Consider the following 22924-nt stretch of genomic DNA (forward strand, 5'->3'; position numbering starts at 1 on the left):
CACCCGTTCTTGGGGGTTAAAATCACCCCCCATGCCTTTGTAAGGTTAGCCATTCAGTAGGGCATCCAACTAGTGTGACTGAACATGTGCAGAACAAAAATCATTCTCCATTGGATCAAACCGCTAGGTGGCCCATTCTCAGAGTAAGTGCAGCATAAGAAATTATGGAGTTTATACATGGGAGGGGGTGAAAGATGAATTAAAATAATCAGGAAAAAGAAGCTTCTTTAATGATGAAGAGCTTCTGAGTTTGAGAAACTGAGGCTTATCATCACCCATTTGCTTTGGTAGAAAGCAACCTAGAGAGTGGTAAAAGTTCTCCTCTCCTGAGAATGGAGGTTATGTTTGGGAGGAGGCAGATAGAAAAAAAGGAAATCAAATTATGTTTATTCAAGGACAAAAAAAGAAAGACAAGCTAAATTCAAAACTGTTTCTTTTAATTGGGAGCAAGTGTGCAGGTAATAAAGAAGTTACGTTATACAAAACAGCAGTGCCGTAGAAGCAGATCGAACCGTTACAAATGTGACGCATGAAGATAAATGTAGTGTGTTACTAATTAACAATACCAGGAATACAAATGATTAACTGAAAGACCTGATCCACACTGCTGTGGATTCTGAAGCTGTATTTCATCTGGCTGAAAGCAGGCTGGCTCGTTAGGAGAAAATCTTTGAAAGTTAAGTTGTCCCCATGTGATCCTACCTAATAATTTGGCTGATAAAATACCCATTATTGACCCTCCCAAAGCTGATTCATTTCTCCCTCATCCACTTCATTAAGGAACCTTTTGCTCTCAGTGCATTTAAAATGGAATAATGGCTCATCCTAGAAATACTGCACAACAAACAGCTTTGTCGGTGAAGGGCTGTCTACCTAATTGCATTATTCAGCTCTCCTGGATTGACGGTGTTTAAAATTTTCCCAGCTGTTTGTAATTGCAGGAAATTTCGGCTTATATAAGAATTACACCAATTTCAAACCCTCACTGGTATTATCACTGGGATTTCAGTAAAGTGGAATGGTGGAGGCGTAACCGTTTCATGCTATGCCCACTTCAACTGTGAAAAATGTCCAACAGTGCAAGCATACATTTTGTCTTACCAAATTTGGGTTATTCTGAGTGCATTTTGAGTGATGTTACACAAGAGAGAAGCACAGGTGGTTACAAATCTGTCACTGGTAGTGGGAGCAATGAGGTGATAAATTAAGAGTGGTTCACAAATTAAAAATATTACACTCACCTTGTGTTATAAATTTCTATGTCCATATTTGTAATAGAAATTGCTTATGTAAACTTGTAACGCCAACAGGGAGCGTATTTTGAGTGTGACAAATTTATATAGGCAGTTTTTATTATAAATGTGGACGTAGGAATTTATAATGGAAATGTAAAACTAAGGACAGAATGTATGACTTCAAAATGGGAACTGAATAACATTGACATTCTCTGGTTCAATTACTCTCCGCCATCTAACCCCGCTTCAGCTGAAGACTACACTTGGACTTGACTTCCCGTGTGTAATGCCTATGGGTTTAAGAACTTCTTAAAACTGTGTTGATACCAACACATTAAATAAACACAAAGTAAAAACTGAAAATGTTACAAACACACAGCAGGTCCAGCACTTTTTTTAAAAATTGTGCTCATATACTAGGGATGTTAATGCTGGGGACTTTCCATTTCCCACATCTGGTGTCAACATCAAACACTCCTAGGTCAGGTAGAACACAGCCAGTTGCAGCGTAAAGTTCACTCTACTCTAGGAACGTAGGAATGTACAGGACTGGGAAAAGTGACTGTGGTCCATCTGGTTGGTTCCAGTGTCTCGAAATATCATCTCCCAGCCTCCCTGCCGGGTCAATGTGCTTCAGCCCCAATCTCAGAAGAGATCTGCTGACCCAAAGTGGCTTTCTCCTCGCACCCCCATCCCCTCTATTTTGTATATCATTCACCATCCTGACTTGAAAATAGATCACCGTTCCTTCATTGTCGCTGGGTCGAAATCTTGGAACTCCCTACCTAACAGCACTGTGGGAGTACTTTCACCACACGGACTGCAGCGGTTCAAGAAGGCGGCTCACCAACATCTTCTGAAGGGCAATTAGGGATGGGCATTAAATGCTGGTCTTGCTACTGATGCCCACATCCCATGAACGAATAAAAAAAAATATGGGTTCTTAGATTTTGCCAATTAGTACTAAATTTGGGGTAGTTTTGTGCTATGAGTTCAGGCCCATGACAAAGAACTGCCCCAACTCATTTCACAATGGACCTTCACATTCGGTAGAAAGAGACTTTCATCCACCAACTGGGCTAGGTTTGTAGTCAGGTCCTGAAGACAAAAGGCCCGAGTCTAACCCACTGCACTGCCTGTCTCCCACTCCCAATTTTTGGTTATTATTTCAGAGTTGCTGAATTTCCTAAATATCTCCAAGTGACAACACTGGCCGAGAATTTCTTCAGAGCTGCTCCCGCTCCTTCACCGGAAGTTTGGTGGAAGCCGTGCTTACACGTATAAAGGGGGATTTTGACGCACTCCTGCCAAGCTTATGGCAAGAGTGGTGGCAGCTCCGAAGAAATTCCTGGCAATTGTCTATTTTACTGTATTACTGCTCTTGGAAATGAAGGTTCATATTTGTACATGAAATCTTTAATTTAATGATGTCACTGATGTAGACGGCATATAATTATCTTGATGATAATTTTGTTGTCATGGAGTGATTATAAGACTGTGACCTTATCAAAGGGGAGGTTCAGATAATATCATAAACCCCAAGAGTGGCTCTTAATTTCATCTGAGCCTAGAGATTAGATTACAGCCTTCAACCAATGCTATATGTTATTCATCATTTTGGAGTATTGGAAAACAATAATTTTATTGTGGGTATTACATGTTACAATATTGTTGCCACTTTAGTCACCAACACCTGTAGAAATCAGGAGTAAAATAAATTGCAACTGGTTTAATCATCTTGTGCTAGTAGTGTAAATCAAATCATGAGGAATGTAAATGAGGACGTGTATGAAACCTGCAAAGCTTTATCAACCTGTGTGAAGCTCACATTCTCTCACACAATTTAACCTGTGTGAAGCTCACATTCTCTTATACAATTCAACCTGTGTGAAGCTCACATTCTCTCACACAATTCAACCTGTGTGAAGCTCACATTCTCTTATACAATTCAACCTGTGTGAAGCTCACATTCTCTCACACAATTTAACCTGTGTGAAGCTCACATTCTCTCACACAATTCAACCTGTGTGAAGCTCACATTCTCTCACACAATTCAACCTGTGTGAAGCTCACATTCTCTCACACAATTCAACCTGTGTGAAGCTCACATTCTCTTATACAATTTAACCTGTGTGAAGCTCACATTCTCTTATACAATTTAACCTGTGTGAAGCTCACATTCTCTCACACAATTCAACCTGTGTGAAGCTCACATTCTCTTATACAATTTAACCTGTGTGAAGCTCACATTCTCTTATACAATTTAACCTGTGTGAAGCTCACATTCTCTCACACAATTCAACCTGTGTGAAGCTCACATTCTCTTATACAATTTAACCTGTGTGAAGCTCACATTCTCTTATACAATTTAACCTGTGTGAAGCTCACATTCTCTCACACAATTTAACCTGTGTGAAGCTCACATTCTCTCACACAATTCAACCTTGATGTGGAGATGCCGGTGATGGACTGGGGTTGACAAATGTAAGGAATCTTACAACACCAGGTTATAGTCTAACAGTTTTATTTGAAAATCACAAGCTTTCGGAGGCTTTCTCCTTCGTCAGTGAAGTCACTTCACCTGACGAAGGAGAAAGCCTCCGAAAGCTTGTGATTTTCAAATAAAACTGTTGGACTATAACCTGGTGTTGTAAGATTCCTTACAATTCAACCTGTGTGAAGCTCACATTCTCTCACACAATTTAACCCGTGTGAAGCTCACATTCTCTCACACAATTTAACCTGTGTGAAGCTCACATTCTCTCACACAATTCAACCTGTGTGAAGCTCACATTCTCTCACACAATTCAACCTGTGTGAAGCTCACATTCTCTCACACAATTCAACCTGTGTGAAGCTCACATTCTCTTATACAATTTAACCTGTGTGAAGCTCACATTCTCTCACACAATTCAACCTGTGTGAAGCTCACATTCTCTTACACAATTTAACCTGTGTGAAGCTCACATTCTCTTATACAATTTAACCTGTGTGAAGCTCACATTCTCTTATACAATTTAACCTGTGTGAAGCTCACATTCTCTCACACAATTCTTTCATTTCTAAATGGAATTATCAATGTTTTAAAAGAGCTGTAATGCTGGGTATGCATCGCTGTACTTTATCATTGGCGACATCTAAATTAATACACTTCAACATTGAAAATATAACTTTGCTCTCAAAAATGCAAACATATTTTTGTTCAGAAAGGGCAGCAGTCTGTAAGGGGCAAAAGCCTTACAGACTAAGCAGTAGATGTTGTAAAATCCTAGTTGAGAGGCTGAATTTAGCAAAACCTGACCACCAAGACTCTTGACAAATGTGACATTTGTATGAAACCTGTTACAGAAAGGCTGCCTGTAGACTCTCATTTAATTACCAATGGACACAATGTTGCCCTAAAAAAATTCCACCCATAGATTACTTATCACATAGATTTATGTGATCTGTACATCTGTTGCATAAGGGGACCAGCCAAGTACTCTCCGTATTATGCCAAGAATTAAACTCTGAACTGATTTCTCACAAACAAGAGTCAAGATGTAAAGATGTCCATTTCCTATAATTACTTTTACAGAACCAAACCTATACTGCTGTAACTTTGAGTTAATGTTCAAAGGTATCTTTTCAACAGTTGGTCTATCTTATGAATTATCAGAGAAAGGGACTAGAAATCCACACTGTATAATGGGGTTTATAGAGCCCGACGCACTAGCTGCTTGATGCAGATTTAATTCCTGTATCTATTCTGCCAGGTTAACATGTCACAAAGTGGTTAGATTAGGACACTGTAAGAAAACAAGCGAAGATGCAGAGTGGGAGATTCATTATGAAGTGCAACTACATATCAACTAGCATCTTTCTGTTTAGACACAATATGTAAATTGACATTGTAAATACTTCTTTAACATTAGGAATGGAAATGACTTTCAACTCATCTCACCCTTTCCAGACTGTTATCCATTGATCATGGAGAACCTGGGGTGACTTACCTTTCTAGCTAAAAATGGCAAAATAAATCAAGTTATCACACAGTAACCAAATAGGAAAATTGGGGACGAACAAAAAATAAAACCTTATTTCAAAAAGGAACTAACTGTGCATCAGTGATGGCTATTGCGCATTCAGTGATGGTGTTTTGGGGATTTCCAAATCTACCATCATGTTTGCTTGAATCTGACATTCTGTTAATTTTTACTGGTACCTTTTGTCCAAATTCTGAGTACACAGTAACTGATGCCTCATAACACATGGGCTCCTTTTTACCTGCGACACCGGTATTGGTTTGGTTCTCTGCACACTCTCTAACAGCAAACCCTATAAAAATGCTGTAAACTACATCAACCCATATCTTTAAAAAAAATCTTTTTCAGAAAGCAGATGCAATTCCTGTTTCAAATCACGGGGAGTGGGCGTGCACATTAGTATACGATTGGGAATGCCAGCTCTGGTTGGACCTATTTCTGGAGGTGTTATCAAATGACTTCCAATCTCCAACCGCCCCACCCAGTCAAACAGCCTTTCCCCCTCCCCCACCCCCATCTCCAATATTTTCATAACTAGTAAACGAAAGTGTTCAAAGAAAACAAAAAAAAACACAATTCTTTTAACGATCCTATGATTATTCTCCTGGGTTGTTCGCAGCAGTGTGCAGGAGATTATTCTTTAATTCTTGGAGGCTCCAGGACAATCCGAGAAGCAACCATATGTTTGAGACTATCAGCTAATTTACTTTCTGGCATCTGTAGCATGATCTTTGTTACAGTGGAACAGCAGAGCCAACATTAGATCAACTCTGATCAGATCCGATCCCAAGTTTTTAAAAAAATACATCAACAACTCAAAGCACTTTCTATAAGCAAGGTAAATTCCAGCTTAAGATAAACATTTCGGACCACAGTTTTAAAGTGATGGCCTTTTCTGTCTTTCTTCCCATGCCACAATAACAGATTGGTCACATCACTGTGTGACAGGGTGTTCAGAGCTGCTAATCACGTTGTTAACACTTCTAATTAGCACACTTTAGGAAAACAGAATGAACAAACAAATGAGCAGCTTTACTAAAGCTTAGATTCACAGAGATTCATTCTACTTACACAGTGATTTCATTAAAATAATGGCTGGCACAATACCCTTTAACTAAAGCATGTCTCTGGCATACTTCAAACATCCTCTACAACATAATATTTACAAAGAGACGAGGTGTGCCATCTACATGTAGTGGCAAAAAGTAGAATCTACAGCAATTTTTTCCTTAACTGCAAGGTTATTGCAAACAAATCTAGAGAATTAACTTAACATGGAGTTACACTTAGGGTTGTTTTTGTTTAGAATTGATCTCAGTAGGGTTCCACTGTATTAAAGTAAAATACTAAAGCCAAGTATACTGCTAAAATGGTACACTGAGTATAATAATGTGCTAAGAAATTTGTCATTATATCTGTAGTGTACTCCACTTCGCCAAGGACAGATCTCAATCTAACATCTGTCTCAACTTATTTCAATACTTCAATAGGATTTCATAAGGGGGTACAAATTTTCAGCTGTACAAAAAAGTATCTTAAAAATACACATTCATATACATATTGCTAGCAAAACATGTACCAGTCATGTCCTTTACAAAGTACCAAATAAACTTATTGAAAAAATAAAAATGCAAATGCAGACATTCTGATTAAAGCAATATTCATATGGCTTGAGAGTGCATTCAAAGTGTGCTAGGCAGTGTTTCCTTTGTTTCTAGGATGACACTGGGATTGGCATCATCCAAACGCTATATGATACCATTGGAGGATAATCTCCTATATAAAAATAAACCAACAGTGTCCTCCAGGTCTAATGTGATCTTCCACAGCAGTTTAATCTGAATCGATCTTTTTCCTATGGACCAAACTGCTAAATACAGCTCCCACCAAAAGTAATGGATTTGTATTCAATAACACAAATACCTACAGTCATCCACCAGTCAACCGAAAATAACTGTTGTATTTCTCAAAGAAAAATGTGCCTTGTTTTCATGGTGTCAAGTAGCACTACCACAAGGTAGAATGTTCTCACTAAACACTGTTGATTCTTACAGAAGTAATACCTCACATTCAGACCAATGCTTATAATATTTTCACAACAGCTAAAGGGATTTTGGAGTCTTTTTCAGGCGGCTGAAGAGATTGGAACATCCCACAATCTCGAGGGAATTCTGTAACCTGTTTAGCACTGCAGTGATGAGAGGGCACTGAAAATGTTTCAATTTACACCAAGTCGCACTGAGAAATATTCCCTCACCCACGTGATTGTGGATAAGCTGAAAGGTCACAAATCCTTTATAGTGAGTTTCTCACTACTGTGAACAAAGTCTCTATAATGTGTTATCACCCGAAGGAAAATGTGCCCACTCTATTCTTCATCTAAAAGGGCGAGCAATACTCACAAACCCACTGGGAAATACACGGAGTTTGGAAAATTACATTTTAAAGAAATAATTTTTGTGTTTTTTTTTGAATTGTCCAAATTAATTTGAATAGTAAAGAAACACTATTGTAAGTAGAAAATGTATTGTATATCATAAAGTGTATACAAAATCATTGAGCATGGTAAAATAGAAAAATAGGGATAAATATATAACAAAGCAAAATGCTTTATATGTTACAATAAATATGTTTTGCTATTTATATTCTGTATGAGTAATTATCGATATACTGAAGATTTTAGTGCAAACTGTGCTGTAAATATACTTTAGTGACAGTGTATTTATCTTGCATCTAGTATCATAATGTTATACTGGGTTGGACATTGTACTTCATTGGTTAGAAAGGCAAAATGATCAACTGAAAAGTGCTCATAACAAAGCTCAAAATACAGTAAAATGAGCTAGATACATTTAAATAATACAAAATATCGCAAACAACACATTCTAGAGGTTAACTCCAGATTCAAGTTCAAATGTGTGGTTTAATGACATGATTGTGGAACACAGCTAATGCTCTTTTCAAATGCCATTAAGTTTTACCTTCATTAAAAGTGCCCTATCTCACAGTCAGAACAAATAATCAAGTTTCCACAATTAATTTTTTCCCCTTTAATGTTCTTCTATAAAAAACTACACAATTCAATGTCACGGCTTATTTAGTTAATAAAATATATTCTATAGGTGCTTCACTGTTTTAGTGATGATGGATATTGTTAGTGTTGTAAGTTTGTGGTCAAGAACATGGGGCAGGCAGGCCGCTTCACCTCAGAAGACTCATTTTGGATAGAAGCCCAGAGTCTGGTGACAAGAAATTAAATCTCAGGTCTGGTGGAAGTCAGATTATCATATTATTTAGTTACTGAGGTGACAATTTAGTGTTTATAGAGACATATACAGTTTAAATTCTTTTAAAATTGTAATTTAGAAATAAAAAAATATAACACATTTGGCCAGAGTGTACTCTATACAATGAAATATAATTTATATAATGAAATATTCGCACATCCACATTTGAAAGGAGCTAGGTCTTTGCCAGATTTATTGAAAATATGATAAACTTGTGTTCAAGGACAACAGGATGGAGACGAAGAGGAATCCATGTACCCAAGAGCGGTGAAAATCCATTTTTCATACTTTTATTCCCTCCCATTTTCCCACTTTATAGCTGTTCCTACTAATACTTCTTGGTCTTTCAGCAGGAGTAGTTTGGCCACTGTCTTTTCCACAGTTGCTCTAGAACTGTCGTGAGTTGACGAATGCTTTCAGGGTACGGGATAGCTCTGTCATCACTTCTCCCTCTCAGTGCCACACTCCACCATCACAGTCAGGCTGAATCTGCAGCCTGCTTGGGAAGTGTTGGAACATGTCAGTAGGCCTATCATAACGAGAGATCCAATACCAGTTGAACATGGGGAGACAGACCTAGGACAAGTGATTGGGAGTCAGATACTATATCACCAGAGACAGTGGGCTGCTTAAAAAGAGCTTTTTAGTTTTGAAGTTACACGCTGCAGCTTTACAGGTAGGACATACCGATAGTTCTCAAGATGGCTTATTTGTGAAGGTTGGTAAAAAATCCTGTAACAAAAGAAAAATCTGGAGGTGAAAAGGGTTTGGTGTTGACAAGCAGACAGATGGAGAGACGAACAGCACCTAATAGTCATCGCACTCCTAGCAACCTGAGAATAAAAACTGAGCTGAACTAAGTGCAATTCTGAGACTAAATCCTGTTCACTCATACTAAAGGAAACCCACTTTAATAGATTGTGACCTTCCAAACTGCCATTAGAAGTGGGATGGCGATCCCTTTAATTTTTTGTATTCTTTCTGTTTTGTGATGCTTTTCATATAATCTCGACTTGCAAGTTAACCCTCTCCCCATGCTATTGCTTACATTTTCGAACAAATTAGGAGCATGGTAATAATCTTTAAACTGCAGTCACTTGTTTTTTTAAAAAGTTAGAAAATAATTAAAATGTTTTCACTTCTTTCAGTTATTTTGCTGCTCGGTGGTACTGTAGGTTTGACTTATTTCACAGTTAAGGTACCCAGTACTGAAGTTACGATGAAATCAGAAGGCAATGATAAAAGCTGCCTGAAAGATGCCCTTTTGTGCAGTGGTGACATCAGCAGCCCCTGCAGTTTACTCGGGAGCACTAGGTGACCACATTTAATCTCTGTCTTTCTCTGGACTGTAAGGCCAACTTTATGCTGTGTTGTTTTTTGGCAGGAATTGGCTGTCAGACAGCAGAAGCATTAATTCCTTTTGTCTGGGCTGGTTCCACACCAAGTTTTAAAAAAAATTGTTTTGTGGTAAATTTTAATGCTCCCCAAGATAAGGGATATGAAGCTGGGGCACCACTTTTTTAAAACGTTGGAGTTAAGGATAAGAAAAAATGTCCATAGAATGCGCTATATTTCTCATTCAAATGAATGGAATGCAGATTTTATAAACACCACTGCAGTATTGGAATAATCAAGTTACCAACATGTAAAAGGCACTTTTTAGGCAGCTTTGGAGATGACATTTTCCATTAGACTGCTTTCTTCCACACTGTGATTGTGAGTCACTTCATCTGGCACATTGGTCCATCGAGTGAAGGAATATTTCAGGAATTGTCTTACGCTGTGTACAATGGATTATCACACAAAGGAAGAAAACCCGGTCACAGGAGTCCTTGATCCCGAAGCAGGCTGCCCTGTGGTCGTGTAGGCACCTCCTGTGCTCTGTGTCGTGATCACAGTTGGATAGTATGGCTCCTGCTCGCCATCTGTGCATTCCTCGTAAGTGTACGCTGAAGCCCCTGGAAGTCCCTTTGGCTGTCTCTTCCATGAATTGTAGTAGGTGGGATCGCTCATATAGTGGTTCACAAATGAGTGTGTGCTTTTTGGCAATTCACCTTCGTAATCACTGTCAGTGGCCTGCAAAAGAGTAACATTTTATAATTTTTGTTTTGTCCCTAGTTTTGCAAGTGACTTTATTGTTACCCCTCAGGTACATCAAACACCCTGTGACAATGGGTGGGCTGGTGATCTGATCTAATGGCTTCAGCCAATGTCATTACTCACCCAGCTTTAACTAGTCCTCAAGGTTCTTAAACAACAGACGAACAACTGAATAAGCAGCAGTAATATAGTACATATATAAGCAGCAGTAATATAGTACATATATATGCACAGTAAACATTCTACTGTCCCTCTAGATTGGAAAATTGCACATGTCACTCCGCTTTTTAAGAAAGGAGAGGGAAACCGGGGAATTATAGACCAGTTAGCCTAACATCTGTTGTGGGGAAAATGCTGGAGTCTATAATTAAGGATAGGGTGACTGAACACCTCGAGAATTTTCAGTTAATCAGAGAGAGCCAGCATGGATTTGTGAAAGGTAGGTCGTGCCTGACAAACCTGATTGAATTTTTTGAAGAGGTGACTAAAGTAGTGGACAGGGGAATGTCAATGGATGTTATTTATATGGACTTCCAGAAGGCATTTGATAAGGTCCCACATAAGAGACTGTTAGCTAAGATAGAAGCCCATGGAATCGAGGGAAAAGTACGGACTTGGTTAGGAAATTGGCTGAGCGAAAGGCGACAGAGAGTAGAGATAATGGGTAAGTACTCACATTGGCAGGATGTGACTAGTGGAGTCCCGCAGGGATCTGTCTTGGGGCCTCAATTATTCACAATATTTATTAACGATTTAGATGAAGGCATAGACAGTCTCATATCTAAGTTTGCCGACGACACAAAGATTGGGGCATTGTAAGCAGTGTAGATGAAAACATAAAATTACAAAGCGATATTGATAGATTAGGTGAATGGGCAAAACTGTGGCAAATGGAATTCAATGTAGACAAATGTGAGGTCATCCACTTTGGATCAAAAAAGGATAGAACAGGGTACTTTCTAAATGGTAAAAAGTTAAAAACAGTGGATGTCCAAAGGGACTTAGGGGTTCAGGTACATAGATCATTGAAGTGTCATGAACAGGTGCATAAAATAATCAATAAGGCTAATGGAATGCTGGCCTTTATATCTAGAGGACTAGAGAACAAGGGGGCAGAAGTTATGCTGCAGCTATACAAAACCCTGGTTAGACCGCACCTGGAGTACTGTGAGCAGTTCTGGGCACCGCACCTTCAGAAGGACATATTGGCCTTGGAGGGAGTGCAGCGTAGGTTTACTAGAATGATACCCGGACTTCAAGGGTTAAGTTACGTGGAGAGATTACACAAATTGGGGTTGTATTCTCTGGAGTTTAGAAGGTTGAGGGGTGATCTGATCGAAGTTTATAAGATATTAAGGGGAACAGATAGGGTGGATAGAGAGAAACTATTTCCGCTGGTTGGGGATTCTAGGAGTAGGGGGCACAGTCTAAAAGTTAGAGCCAGACCTTTCAGGAGTGAGATTAGAAAACATTTCTACACACAAAGGGTGGTAGAAGTTTGGAACTCTCTTCCGCAGATGGCAATTGATACTAGCTCAATTGCTAAATTTAAATGTGAGATAAATAGCTTTTGGCAACCAAAGGTATTAAGGGATATGGGCCAAAGGCAGGTATATGGAGCTAGATCACCGATCAGCCATGATGTTATCAAATGGCGGAGCAGGCACAAGGGGCTGAATGGCCTACTCCTGTTCCTATGTTCCTACTAAACTAGTCCCTCGAAAGGAAAATAATAAATGCTTTCAATTTCAATGCTGAACTATTTCTTATAGTTAGCCTTTATTTTTGAATCTTAGCTGACAGTTATTCAAATCCATAACTATTGGGGGAGTATTTAATGAGCAGCTATTTTTAAATCATTGGGATAGATTTTGGTCATCAGTGCCAGGATATAAAGCGTTGCCTGGTGCAGCACAGATAATGGAAGGAAAGTCTGCCAGGCTCTGTTACACCATATGCACCATTATGCTGTGGGGGCTAACTGGGCTGATCTATCTCTCTGCAAATTTCAAACTGACTCAATTCGATTGATTTTCGTCTTCAGCGTTTGGTGTGAAGTATCGCTTGGGTACAGTACTAAGAGGAAAATCAGTCAGGGAGAATCCCTGCCCGTAACAGAGCCTGGCAGACTTTCCTTCCATTATCTGTGCTACACGAGGCAACGCTTTATGTCCTACCACTGATGACCAAAATCTATCCCGATGATTTAAAAATAGCTGCTCAATAAATACTCCCCCAACAGTTATGGATTTGATTAACTGTCAGCTAAGATTAAAAAATAATGGTTGTGATACACATAACTGAGCAAATCACACTATGTTTTTATTTGAATGTGGCTTGGCTTCAAGCTTTCTGCGCTGAGACCAAACTGAACAAAAACACTTGCAACACTTTAAAAAAAAAATCATTCTTGGGATATAGGCGTCGCTGGCAAGGCCAGCATTTATTGCCCATCCCTAGTTGCTCTTGAGAAGGTGATGGTGAGCCACTGGGTTAGACTGTGGACATGACTTCTAAACTCTTTTAGTATTATAACTGAATTAAAGATAAAAATGCTTCATTTTGTCACACGGCCCTCCAATTTTCTCTTAGCCCTAATCAAAAAATATCTGGCCTTTGCTCAAAGCTTTCCTGCCACTACACCTGAGCTAGGAAGTCACTAGATGTGAAGCTGAACTTTACCATTCCATGGCACAGCACACTGGAAAACCAACACACTGTCATGGAGCCATTATTTTGATACATTTCTGCAGCAATTGTTTTCCTCACTCATTTTTCTGTCTCCTCTCCTAATGGCACTTATTTGTTGCTAGGATACAGTTCACTTCCAGAACCTCTTCAAAGCAGTGAGCCTGGAGAGAGAGTGTCATCAGGGAATTTGACCATCAGACCCAATCCTGTCCTCACTTCATGTCCATACACCAGGCACACTTCCAGCAGAGCCTGGATGTGCACGGACCAATTGCAGTATCCTGACTGCTGCCGGCTGAGCTCAGTTAACTCAGCACAAACTGGGGAATGAACCTGGGACCTTCCTGTTCTGTAGGCTCCGTTACTGACTCTGTTTTGCTTCTTGAAGCTGTTTGAGCCCAAACTTCAGTGAAATGATGGAGTCAGGTAAATTGCTTGATCTGTACTTCAACAACATGAGGGGTACTTGTACGAGAGTTGGACTAGTAATGACCCCCTTTCTCCTTATAAAACCTGTATGTTGCAGTAGTTCGGCACACAAAGCAGAAGTATATAGCACCATGTATCTGAGGGCAAAAGTAACAGCCCAGCAGTGTGACTGTACCCCTTCACTGGCAGGGCAGTGATATGTAGGCCCCAGGGGATATAGGCTTAAACAGATGTCTATGTGTAATCGAAGAGTGGGCGCTTACCTCTGACTCTGATATTTCAATGGGTTTCTCTGTCAAAGTGGTGCTTTCTGTCAGCACTACTCCATTGTAGTTATTACATAAATCCTCATCAGAATAGCGTAACCCTCCTGGGCTGGGCCTGGGTGGAAACCTAGCAACACCGTGATAGAGAATATTAACAACTCCTACAGTCAACATTTTTAAAGGGTTATTTTATGCAGTCATAATAAGCAAATCATTTTAAAATACAATTTCAGGTCTAAAGCCCAACTTATTGATGGTATTGATGTTAGGTGGTCACTATGGACTAAGATTGGTATCGCTATAAATAAATGATACGTAAATGATGTTTGCAGTAAATTAAAAAAAAATACTACTTACAACAACTTACATTTATATAGCGCCTTTAATGTAGTAAAACGTCCCAAGGAGCTTCACAGGTAAATTATCAAACACTCTGAGCCACAAAAGGAAATATTAGGACGGGTGACCAATAGCTCTGTTAAAGAGGTAGGTTTTAAGGAGTGTCTTAAAGGAGGAGAGCGAGATAGAGATGCCGAGGGGTTTAGGGAGGGAATTCCAGAGCTTAGGGCCTAAGCACCTGAAGGCACGGCCGCCAATGGTGGTGCGATTAAAATTGGGGATGCGCAAAAGATTAATGTGACAAACCTAATTAGCGGATTATTTAATCCCAGGAAGGTCATACTCCTTGCGAGAGGCTAAAATTTAGTGCTTAAGGGAGCGTTTGTACTGCAATTTGAGCAGTGACACTAAAGTTGCAGTATAAATCTGAGTCAGGTCCTGAGCAGACTCTGGAGAGAAGCAGGGTGACACCCTTGGAGGAAGTTGTCTCATACGTTTTGGATCTGATAATTGCATGAAGCAAAGTTCCAGAGCATTATAAAACTAGGTTCAAAAAGTGCTTCAAAATAAAAACAGAAAATGCTGGAAGCACTCAGCAGGTCAGGCAGCATCTGTTGTGGAGAGAGAAACAGAGTTAACATTTCAGGTCGATAAACTTTCATCAGAACACCAGCTCCGATGAAAGGTCATCGACCTGAAACGTTAACTCTGTTTCTCTCTCGACAGATGCTGCCTGACCTGCTAAGTGTTTCCAGCATTTCTGTTTTGATCTCAGATTTCCAGAATCCGCAATATTTTGCTTTTGTTTTAAAAAGTGCTTCAACACCGTGGGCAGTTTTTAAATCCACCTGAAGCTAAGTTCAATGCTTAGACACTGCAGAGAGTCCTGCCTGAGCCTTCTCAACTCTGAAATTTTACTTATCGGGAGAGAAGCTCGTGTATAATCACTGTGGAAGCTGCAGTATAAATGCAGTGATAAGCACAAACGGAGCCCAGCTGTGATCCTGTGTCAGTCCTTACCTGGTGCCGTTCTTCTTACAAAAATTGCTCTTGACAGTGAGGTGTCTGCTGTTCAGCTCCAGCGCAGTAAACCCTCCGTTATCTAAGGTGAGAGTTTCTTCCACATTTGTACTACTCTTACCTAAAACACAAGCTAGATACAGTAAACAAAGAAGGGAGGTGACTTGCTGCTGCCATATACACACTTGAGGGCTAGATTTATGGGCCATTTATAGTTAATAGATGGGAAATCTAGCCCTTGGTTCCTGTTGCGGTGCAGGTTTAAACTTGTAGTTTTGTGCAACAACAGATGCTACTGGAAATAAAGCATAAGGTTCAAGTAAAGTTTAGGAGTTGAAGGACAATGCTTTCATTTTAAGGGATAAAAAGTCAATAGAAAGGCACATTGATCCAAAGAGTTTTTAAAAACTACTTGTGGGTACTGTTGATTGGGAATCAGATGAAACGCTGTTTTATAATGACAGGATCATTATACAGGTTGTGCAATATATTATTCTATTACTGAAAGGAGCTGTGTTTAAGCTGGTCCCACTTAAAGCCACAAAGTCCAATTGTTGTATGTAATCACAGCCTGAGGTCAAGCAGGGTTTGCTGTTGTTTGCTTGAGAATGGAAGGTTCTTGTAAACTTTCAGTTTGAGCTCTGAAAAATAGCACAAAGGGCCCGATATTACCAGGGCGGCGGGGGGGGGGGGGGGGCGATTGGGTAACGCGCCCGGTGAAATCAGTCTGCCCCGCGCGCAATAGCAGGCTGATTGTTGTTCCGGGTTCCCCGCTGCTGAGCTGCGCGGCGGGCTGACTGCGCGTGCGCAATAAGGTCTGTCAGCTGGAGGAGCCCTATTTAAAGGGGCAGTCCTCCACTGACTGATGCTGCAAGAAATAGGAAAAAATACAGCATGGAGCAGCCCAGGGGGAAGGCTGCTCCCAGGTTTAATGATGCCTCACTCCAGGTATCATTGGATGGGGTGAGGAGGAGGGGGAGGACAGAGATCTTCCCCCCCGGCGGGCGGGAGGAAGCGGCCTGCCTCTGCCACCACGAAGGCCTGGCTCGAGGTGGCAGAGGAGGTCACCTGCACCACCAATATATCGCCCACCTGCATACAGTGCAGGAGACGATTCAATGACCTAAGTAGGTCAGCCAAAGTGAGTACACTTACTCGTTCCCCTACACTCCGTCTGCCACATCACCGCCCCCACCCCACATCTCCTTCTGCACTGCCAACACTACTCTGTCACATCACCCCTCACACCCACTCAAACCTCATCCTCATCTTACCTGCACTTACTCACCTCGCCAGTACTCATCCCACCACTACCACTCAACCCAATCCTCATACAATCTCATGGCTCTATCTCATACTCACCCTCTCATGCATCTCTTTCACAATCAGCCTCACCCAACCTGCCACAACCTGTGCTGCAGCCACAGGGCATGCATTACATATGTGCAGTAGGCAGCGTAAGGCAAACGTGTCGTGAGCATGAAGGGGATGCACAAGGGTGTTTGAGGGTTTGTCATGGTTTTTACTTATATTTAATTTCTGAGCAACTCACATTACATATTATATTGGCACCACTACTGTCAGGTGTTTGCGAATCTTGTCTGGTTTGTGCAATAATGCCCTTTCCTGAGGATCACAATGAAGACCCACAACTGATGCCACCCATTGTGTCACTGCAGAGTGGGTGTAGGTGTATTTGCAGGGCTCTTTTGTGCAGACGACTGAGAGACATCGGCGATGTCCCCGGTGGCACCCTGGAAGGATGCGGAGAAGTTGTTGAGGGCAGTGGTGACTTTGACAGCGACAGGTAAGAAGATGGTGCTCGGGCCAGCCGGGAGCAGCTCAGCATGAAGGAGGCTACATGTCGAGTGACTCAGCCTCTGTGTGCACTGCTGCTCAGGGAGGTCCAGGAAGCTGAGCCTCGGTCTGTGGACCCTGTGGCGAGGGATGTGCCCTCTGCGACGCATCTCTCCCTGCGGTTGCCCTCCTTCCTGCTGTGCAGGTGGATGTGTCACAGCACTGTGTTGTGGAGCTCCACGTGTCAGAGGTAGACGGCGTGGCCGGCGAGGCTGGTGATGCTGTTCATCCTCCGGGGAGGTCATGACTGCAGCTACGGCGGCACCCATCCGGAAGATGTACATCTGAGGGGGTCCGCAAGGTAGGTACATGTGTCTGGACACCGGGGTAAGTGTGCAAGTTGGTGAATTTTGTTGTTAGGAGGAGGGTGGTGGAGGCCAAACTTTGTCCCAAGTGACAGAGTGGCCTCCTGCAATCCACATCACTCCTGCAATGAGTGAGGGTCTCCCCCCACACCTGTCAAATGGACCTTTGCAGCTGCCACAGGCTGATGGCTGCAACACGTCCATTTCAACTGGGAGTGTTTCCCCCAGTACGGGGAACAGTCCTAGTTGTTTGTAAAATCACAACCCTCCTACAATGTCACGTTAATCAGGTCTGTAAACGACCTGAAATACCAAAATAATTACCTTAAGTGGCACCCCGCCGGCTTTAATTGCCGACGGGAGTCCCACATGTGGGGGCTGTGCGCGCACGTCAGCGCGTCTGTGGTAAACCCGGAAGTGGGCGAGTTGGAGCCGGGCTCCCGACCCGCCCCGGGAATCCCCGATTTTCGTGGGGCCCCCCCCCCGCCAGGAACGCACCCGATCGCGGGTGCTAAAATCGACCCCAACGTGTCTGCCTTTCTTCTCTTTATTTTAAAATACTTTTGACACTTTCAACTGTAACAGATTCTCTCAATGATTTATATAGATAGATAAATGTACTAAGTAAATGGTGTACAAATATCAGAAAATGGGAGATCTGGTAAATGAATTCTTTATATCAGACATCATAAATGAAGAATGAAGACAAAGTTAAGACCCAACAACAACTTGCAGTCTTAGTGATTTACAGAGGGTCAGGGGCCACAAGCAGGAAGTGCAAGAGAAATTAAGGGAGGTGGCTGAAAACACAGTCAAAGAGGAGGCTTTTAAAGAAGGGAAGGGAGGTAGCAAGGTGCTGTCAGAATGCAAGGTTGTAGTGGGTCAAAGATGCTGGAGCAGGGGAGAGGAGGACACACAATAGGCCAGAGACAAAGCAGCAGAAGATGTATGCTGGGATGTGGGGTTGGAGAAGATTGGACAAATGTGGGGGAAAGAGGCTATGGAGAGATTTGAAACAACAACAAGGATTTTGAATATGATATTCTTGGGGACTGAGAGCCAATGAGGTCGGTGAGGAATGGTGCAAATATAGGACTTGGTAGGAATAGGATAGGAACAGTAGATTTCTGGATGAATTGCAGTTGTATAAGTAACAGCCTGGAATGTGAATAAGGGAGCACTGGAGAAATCAAGCCTGGAGTGGATGAGGGTTTTGGCAGGAGTATGGGTAAGGTAGGGACATCGGTAGATGTCATTGCAAAGTGGAAGCAGGAGATTTTGGTGATGGATTGGACGTGGAGTTTCAAGCTCAGATCAGGGTTGAGCAGGACGTTGTGGTTATGTTCACTGGGTTCAGCTTGAGTGAACAGTGTTTTGCCGGAGCTGAATAGGATGACTTCAGTCCTACTGACGTTGAGCTGAAGAAACTTCAGGCTCCATTGCAACTGGACAGCACAGTGACAAAGAGAGTCAAGGGCGGTGGCAGAAAGGTAACGTTGGGTGTTGTTGGCATATATATGGAAGGAAACTTCCAGATAATGCCACTAAGGGGCAGTGCGTAAACAAGGAATATCAGAAAGTCGAAGATGGAGCCCTGGGGCATGCCAGGGGAGGAGAAATACTAATTCCATTAGCACAGGTAGGAGTGGAACCATGATAGGGCAGTGCCAAATAGACCAGAGAGGAGAGGTGGTGGAGGAGGATAGAGTGATCGACTGTCAACAGCCATGGAGCAGTCGCATGCCGTGGTCTGTATCGAATATGATGCCATTTGTGACTTGATGCAGTGGGTGGGATGGAAACTAAACTCAAATGATTCAAACAGGCGAGTGCAGAGTTGGATTACGATGATGCTTTCAAGGACTTTAAAGAGGAAGGTCAGGTTAGAAATGGATGGTAGAGAGGATAGAAAGGATAGAAGAGGTGAGGGTGACCAATATCTATAATGTGGAGATGCCGGTGATGGACTGGGGTGGACAAATGTAAGGAATCTTACAACACCAGGTTATAGTCCAACAAATTTATTTTAAAATCACAAGCTTTCGGAGATTATCCCCTTCGTCAGGTGAATGAGTGAAAAGGTTCTCAAATCGCATATCTTATACTAGGCTGGGACAGCATCACACCAATCAAAAGGTGTCGTTGTTGTTCAAACAGGCCAGTCACGGAGAACAGCACGTCCCAGTACACTGGATGTACATTGTGTCAATTACACAGACAGACAGAAAGAAACCCAAATGGCAGAGATATGCGATTTGAGACCCTTTTCACTCATTCACCTGACGAAGGGGATAATCTCCAAAAGCTTGTGATTTTAAAATAAATTTGTTGGACTATAACCTGGTGTTGTAAGATTCCTTACAATATCTATAAGTCTGCGGTATTGTGTACAGACAGTGAGACAATCCAAATATCAAGCTGTGTATTAATTTTGTGCACTGATAATTGAATAACAAAGGACTATATGTGACAGGTTTACACTTTTTAATTTTTTCAATTTAAAAACAATACCATAGATTAAAATGATTACAATTCTCCATACTGTATGGTAGTGAATATCTTACCAGTGCTGTGCTTGTACTTCTTGCTCTGTCCGTGTAGGATCAACCCAAACACCATGAGCAGAATGAGAATAAGGCTGCAGAGCGCCATCACCACCAGGAACCACCACTCTTCATAAAATGGAGGATCTCCCAACTGAGCTGGAGGAAAATCCAGAGCAAAGATCGAAATATAAGTAACTGTTATCTAACATGAAATATCTCTCTCCACCCCTCCTTGTTTTTGCAGCCAGCCAGTCACATCCCTCAGTGAGCAGTTTCTCAGTGAGCAGTTGGACGGACTGCATGCACTATGCACATCTCAAAGAATTGCAAAATCACAACATGGCTCGCATGCTGCACATCGAAGCTTGCATTCTACACTTCTTAGAAGCACATTCATTCCATCCCCACTTCATGGAAATAGTGCTTTCAACTGCTGGCCTGTAAAAATTGTTGGAGATGGTTAAATTACACAAAATCCAAAAAAATTAAGACATTCCTTTATTTGATGAAATAAGTATACACCATTACTGAATGGGTCATAGAGTCATAGAGTCATACAGCACGGATAGAGGCCCTTCGGCCCATCGTGTCCGCGCCGGTCATCAGCCCTGTCTACTCTAATCCCATATTCTAGCATTTGGTCCGTAGCCTTGTATGCTATGGCATTTCAAGTGCTCATCCAAATGCTTCTTGAATGTTGTGAGGGTTCCTGCCTCCACAACCCTTTCAGGCAGTGAGTTCCAGACTCCAACCACCCTCTGGGTGAAAAAGTTCTTTCTCAAATCCCCTCTAAACCTCCCGCCTTTTACCTTGAATCTATGTCCCCTTGTTATAGAACCCTCAACGAAGGGACAAAGCTCCTTAGTATCCATCCTATCTGTGCCCCTCATAATTTTGTACACCTCAATCATGTCCCCCCTCAGCCTCCTCTGCTCCAAGGAAAACAAACCCAATCTTCCCAGTCTCTCTTCATAGCTGAAGCGCTCCAGCCCTGGTAACATCCTGGTGAATCTCCTCTGCACCCTCTCCAAAGCGATCACATCCTTCCTGTAGTGTGGCGACCAGAACTGCACACAGTACTCCAGCTGTGGCCTAACCAGTGTTTTATACAGCTCCATCATAACCTCCTTGCTCTTATATTCTATGCCTCGGCTAATAAAGGCAAGTATCCCATATGCCTTCTTTACCACCTTATCTACCTGTTCCGCCGCCTTCAGGGATCTGTGAACTTGCACACCAAGATCCCTCTGACCCTCTGTCTTGCCTAGGGTCCTCCCATTCATTGTGTATTCCCTTGCCTTGTTAGTCCCTCCAAAGTGCATCACCTCGCACTTTTCCGGGTTAAATTCCATTTGCCACTGTTCCGCCCATCTGACCAACCCATCTATATCGTCCTGCAGACTGAGGCTATCCTCCTCGCTATTTACCACCCTACCAATTTTTGTATCATCAGCGAACTTACTGATCATACCTTTTACATTCATATCCAAGTCACATTTTGCAGCTGGTGATGGTGACCTTGAATTAATATCAAACTGCAACAGTTTTCATTAAAGTTCTGTTCTCTTACAGCACAGCAGGAAATAGCTGGCAGTAGGAACCAAAACGCATATTTATAACATCCAGAAAGAAATGTGATCAAATATATACATACAGATGCTATTAGTGGAATAATTTAAATGACAAAATAAAGGATGGAAATTGTAATAAATCAAATCAAAGATGAGTGTGATTCTATTTTTTTCTTCTGACATTGGTCCTCAGCACCATTAATATTCTCTTGCTAAGATGATAAAGAGACAGTTTGCTAACAGTCAGGCTTCTGCCAATGCTTTGTTACCTGCCAGTAGGAAGTGGACAAGAGCATCCAGGAAAATTCACTCTCCATTCAGTCCCTCCTCCCACTATGCCCACTTAATTGGGCTAAGCAACCAGTAGAACAATAAGTTAATTACCTGATCTCACTGTGGATGGTGTACTTGGTTCCCCATACCCAAATTGATTGACTGCAATGATCCGAAATTCATAGCTCACTCCTTGCTTCAGTTGGTCTCGGCTAAGCACATATGATGTTGCATCACTAGGGATATCCTTCACAAATGTATCCCACAATCCTTCATCTAAAAATACAAACCAATCAAGTTAAAACAACCAAACATTAAAAGCAGATACCATGGAGCAAAAAAAAAACCTAAGGATTTCAGTTTGGATTGATACCATTAATAATATTTAACATATTTCTCTTCTTATTTAAGCTTCATTTTGACACAATCTTAACACTAATGATTTGGGAAGGAAGAGAGGATTGCCTTCGCTTAGTTTCACTTTTACCTAACTGATTGTAGCCACAGCATCTCCAGTAATGGCTTCTCCTCCCACCCTGCACCATTACCTCCAGAGTTCCCCAAGGATCTATCCTTCGCCCCTTCCTTTTCCTCATCTACAAGCTGCCCCTCGGTGACAACATCTGCAGTCATGGAATCAGCTTCTACATTTATGCTGATGATACTCAGCTCGACTTCTCCACCACCTCTGTGGTGTCAGACTGCCTGCCACCCAGTCATGGATTGAAATTTCTTACATTAGACGTCAGAACATTGGGAAGATTGAAGCCATTGTCTTCAGCTCCGTCACAAACTCCGTATCTTTGCCACCGACATTATCCCACTCCGCAGTCTATGTCTGAGGCTGAATCAGACTTCTTGCCTGAGCTGAGCTTCCAACCCCATATCCTCCGATAAGGACCGCCTACTTCCACTTGCACAACATTGCTTATCTTCGCTCCACCTCAGCCCATTTATTGCTGAAACCCCCATCCATGCCT

At 41.8% G+C, this 22924-nt stretch overlaps 1 protein-coding gene and 1 long non-coding RNA gene across 4 annotated transcripts in view; both read right to left on the reverse strand.

Annotated features, from left to right (window-relative positions):
* Positions 1-416: 416 nt before the first annotated feature.
* LOC137340859 (uncharacterized) lies at positions 417-3752 on the reverse strand. Its single transcript, XR_010966888.1, has 2 exons — positions 3364-3752; positions 417-3328 (listed from the first exon to the last, which is right to left on the reverse strand). It is a non-coding gene; the product is annotated as an uncharacterized lncRNA (long non-coding RNA).
* Positions 3753-5778: 2026 nt separating this feature from the next.
* Positions 5779-22924, reverse strand: part of sdk1a (sidekick cell adhesion molecule 1a) — a 682245-nt gene continuing 665099 nt past the window's right edge. For all 3 annotated transcript variants that reach the window (XM_068002895.1, XM_068002894.1, XM_068002893.1), the window contains 5 exons: positions 22056-22220; positions 20119-20256; positions 15393-15513; positions 14031-14160; positions 5779-10623 (listed from right to left, as the gene is read on the reverse strand). In XM_068002895.1, the coding sequence (XP_067858996.1) occupies positions 10345-10623; positions 14031-14160; positions 15393-15513; positions 20119-20256; positions 22056-22220 (833 nt within the window). In that variant the 3' untranslated portion in view covers positions 5779-10344. The remainder of the gene's footprint in view (positions 10624-14030; positions 14161-15392; positions 15514-20118; positions 20257-22055; positions 22221-22924) is intronic.

Source organism: Heptranchias perlo, chromosome 22 (assembly GCF_035084215.1).
Source record: "Heptranchias perlo isolate sHepPer1 chromosome 22, sHepPer1.hap1, whole genome shotgun sequence".
NCBI lineage: Eukaryota > Metazoa > Chordata > Chondrichthyes > Hexanchiformes > Hexanchidae > Heptranchias > Heptranchias perlo.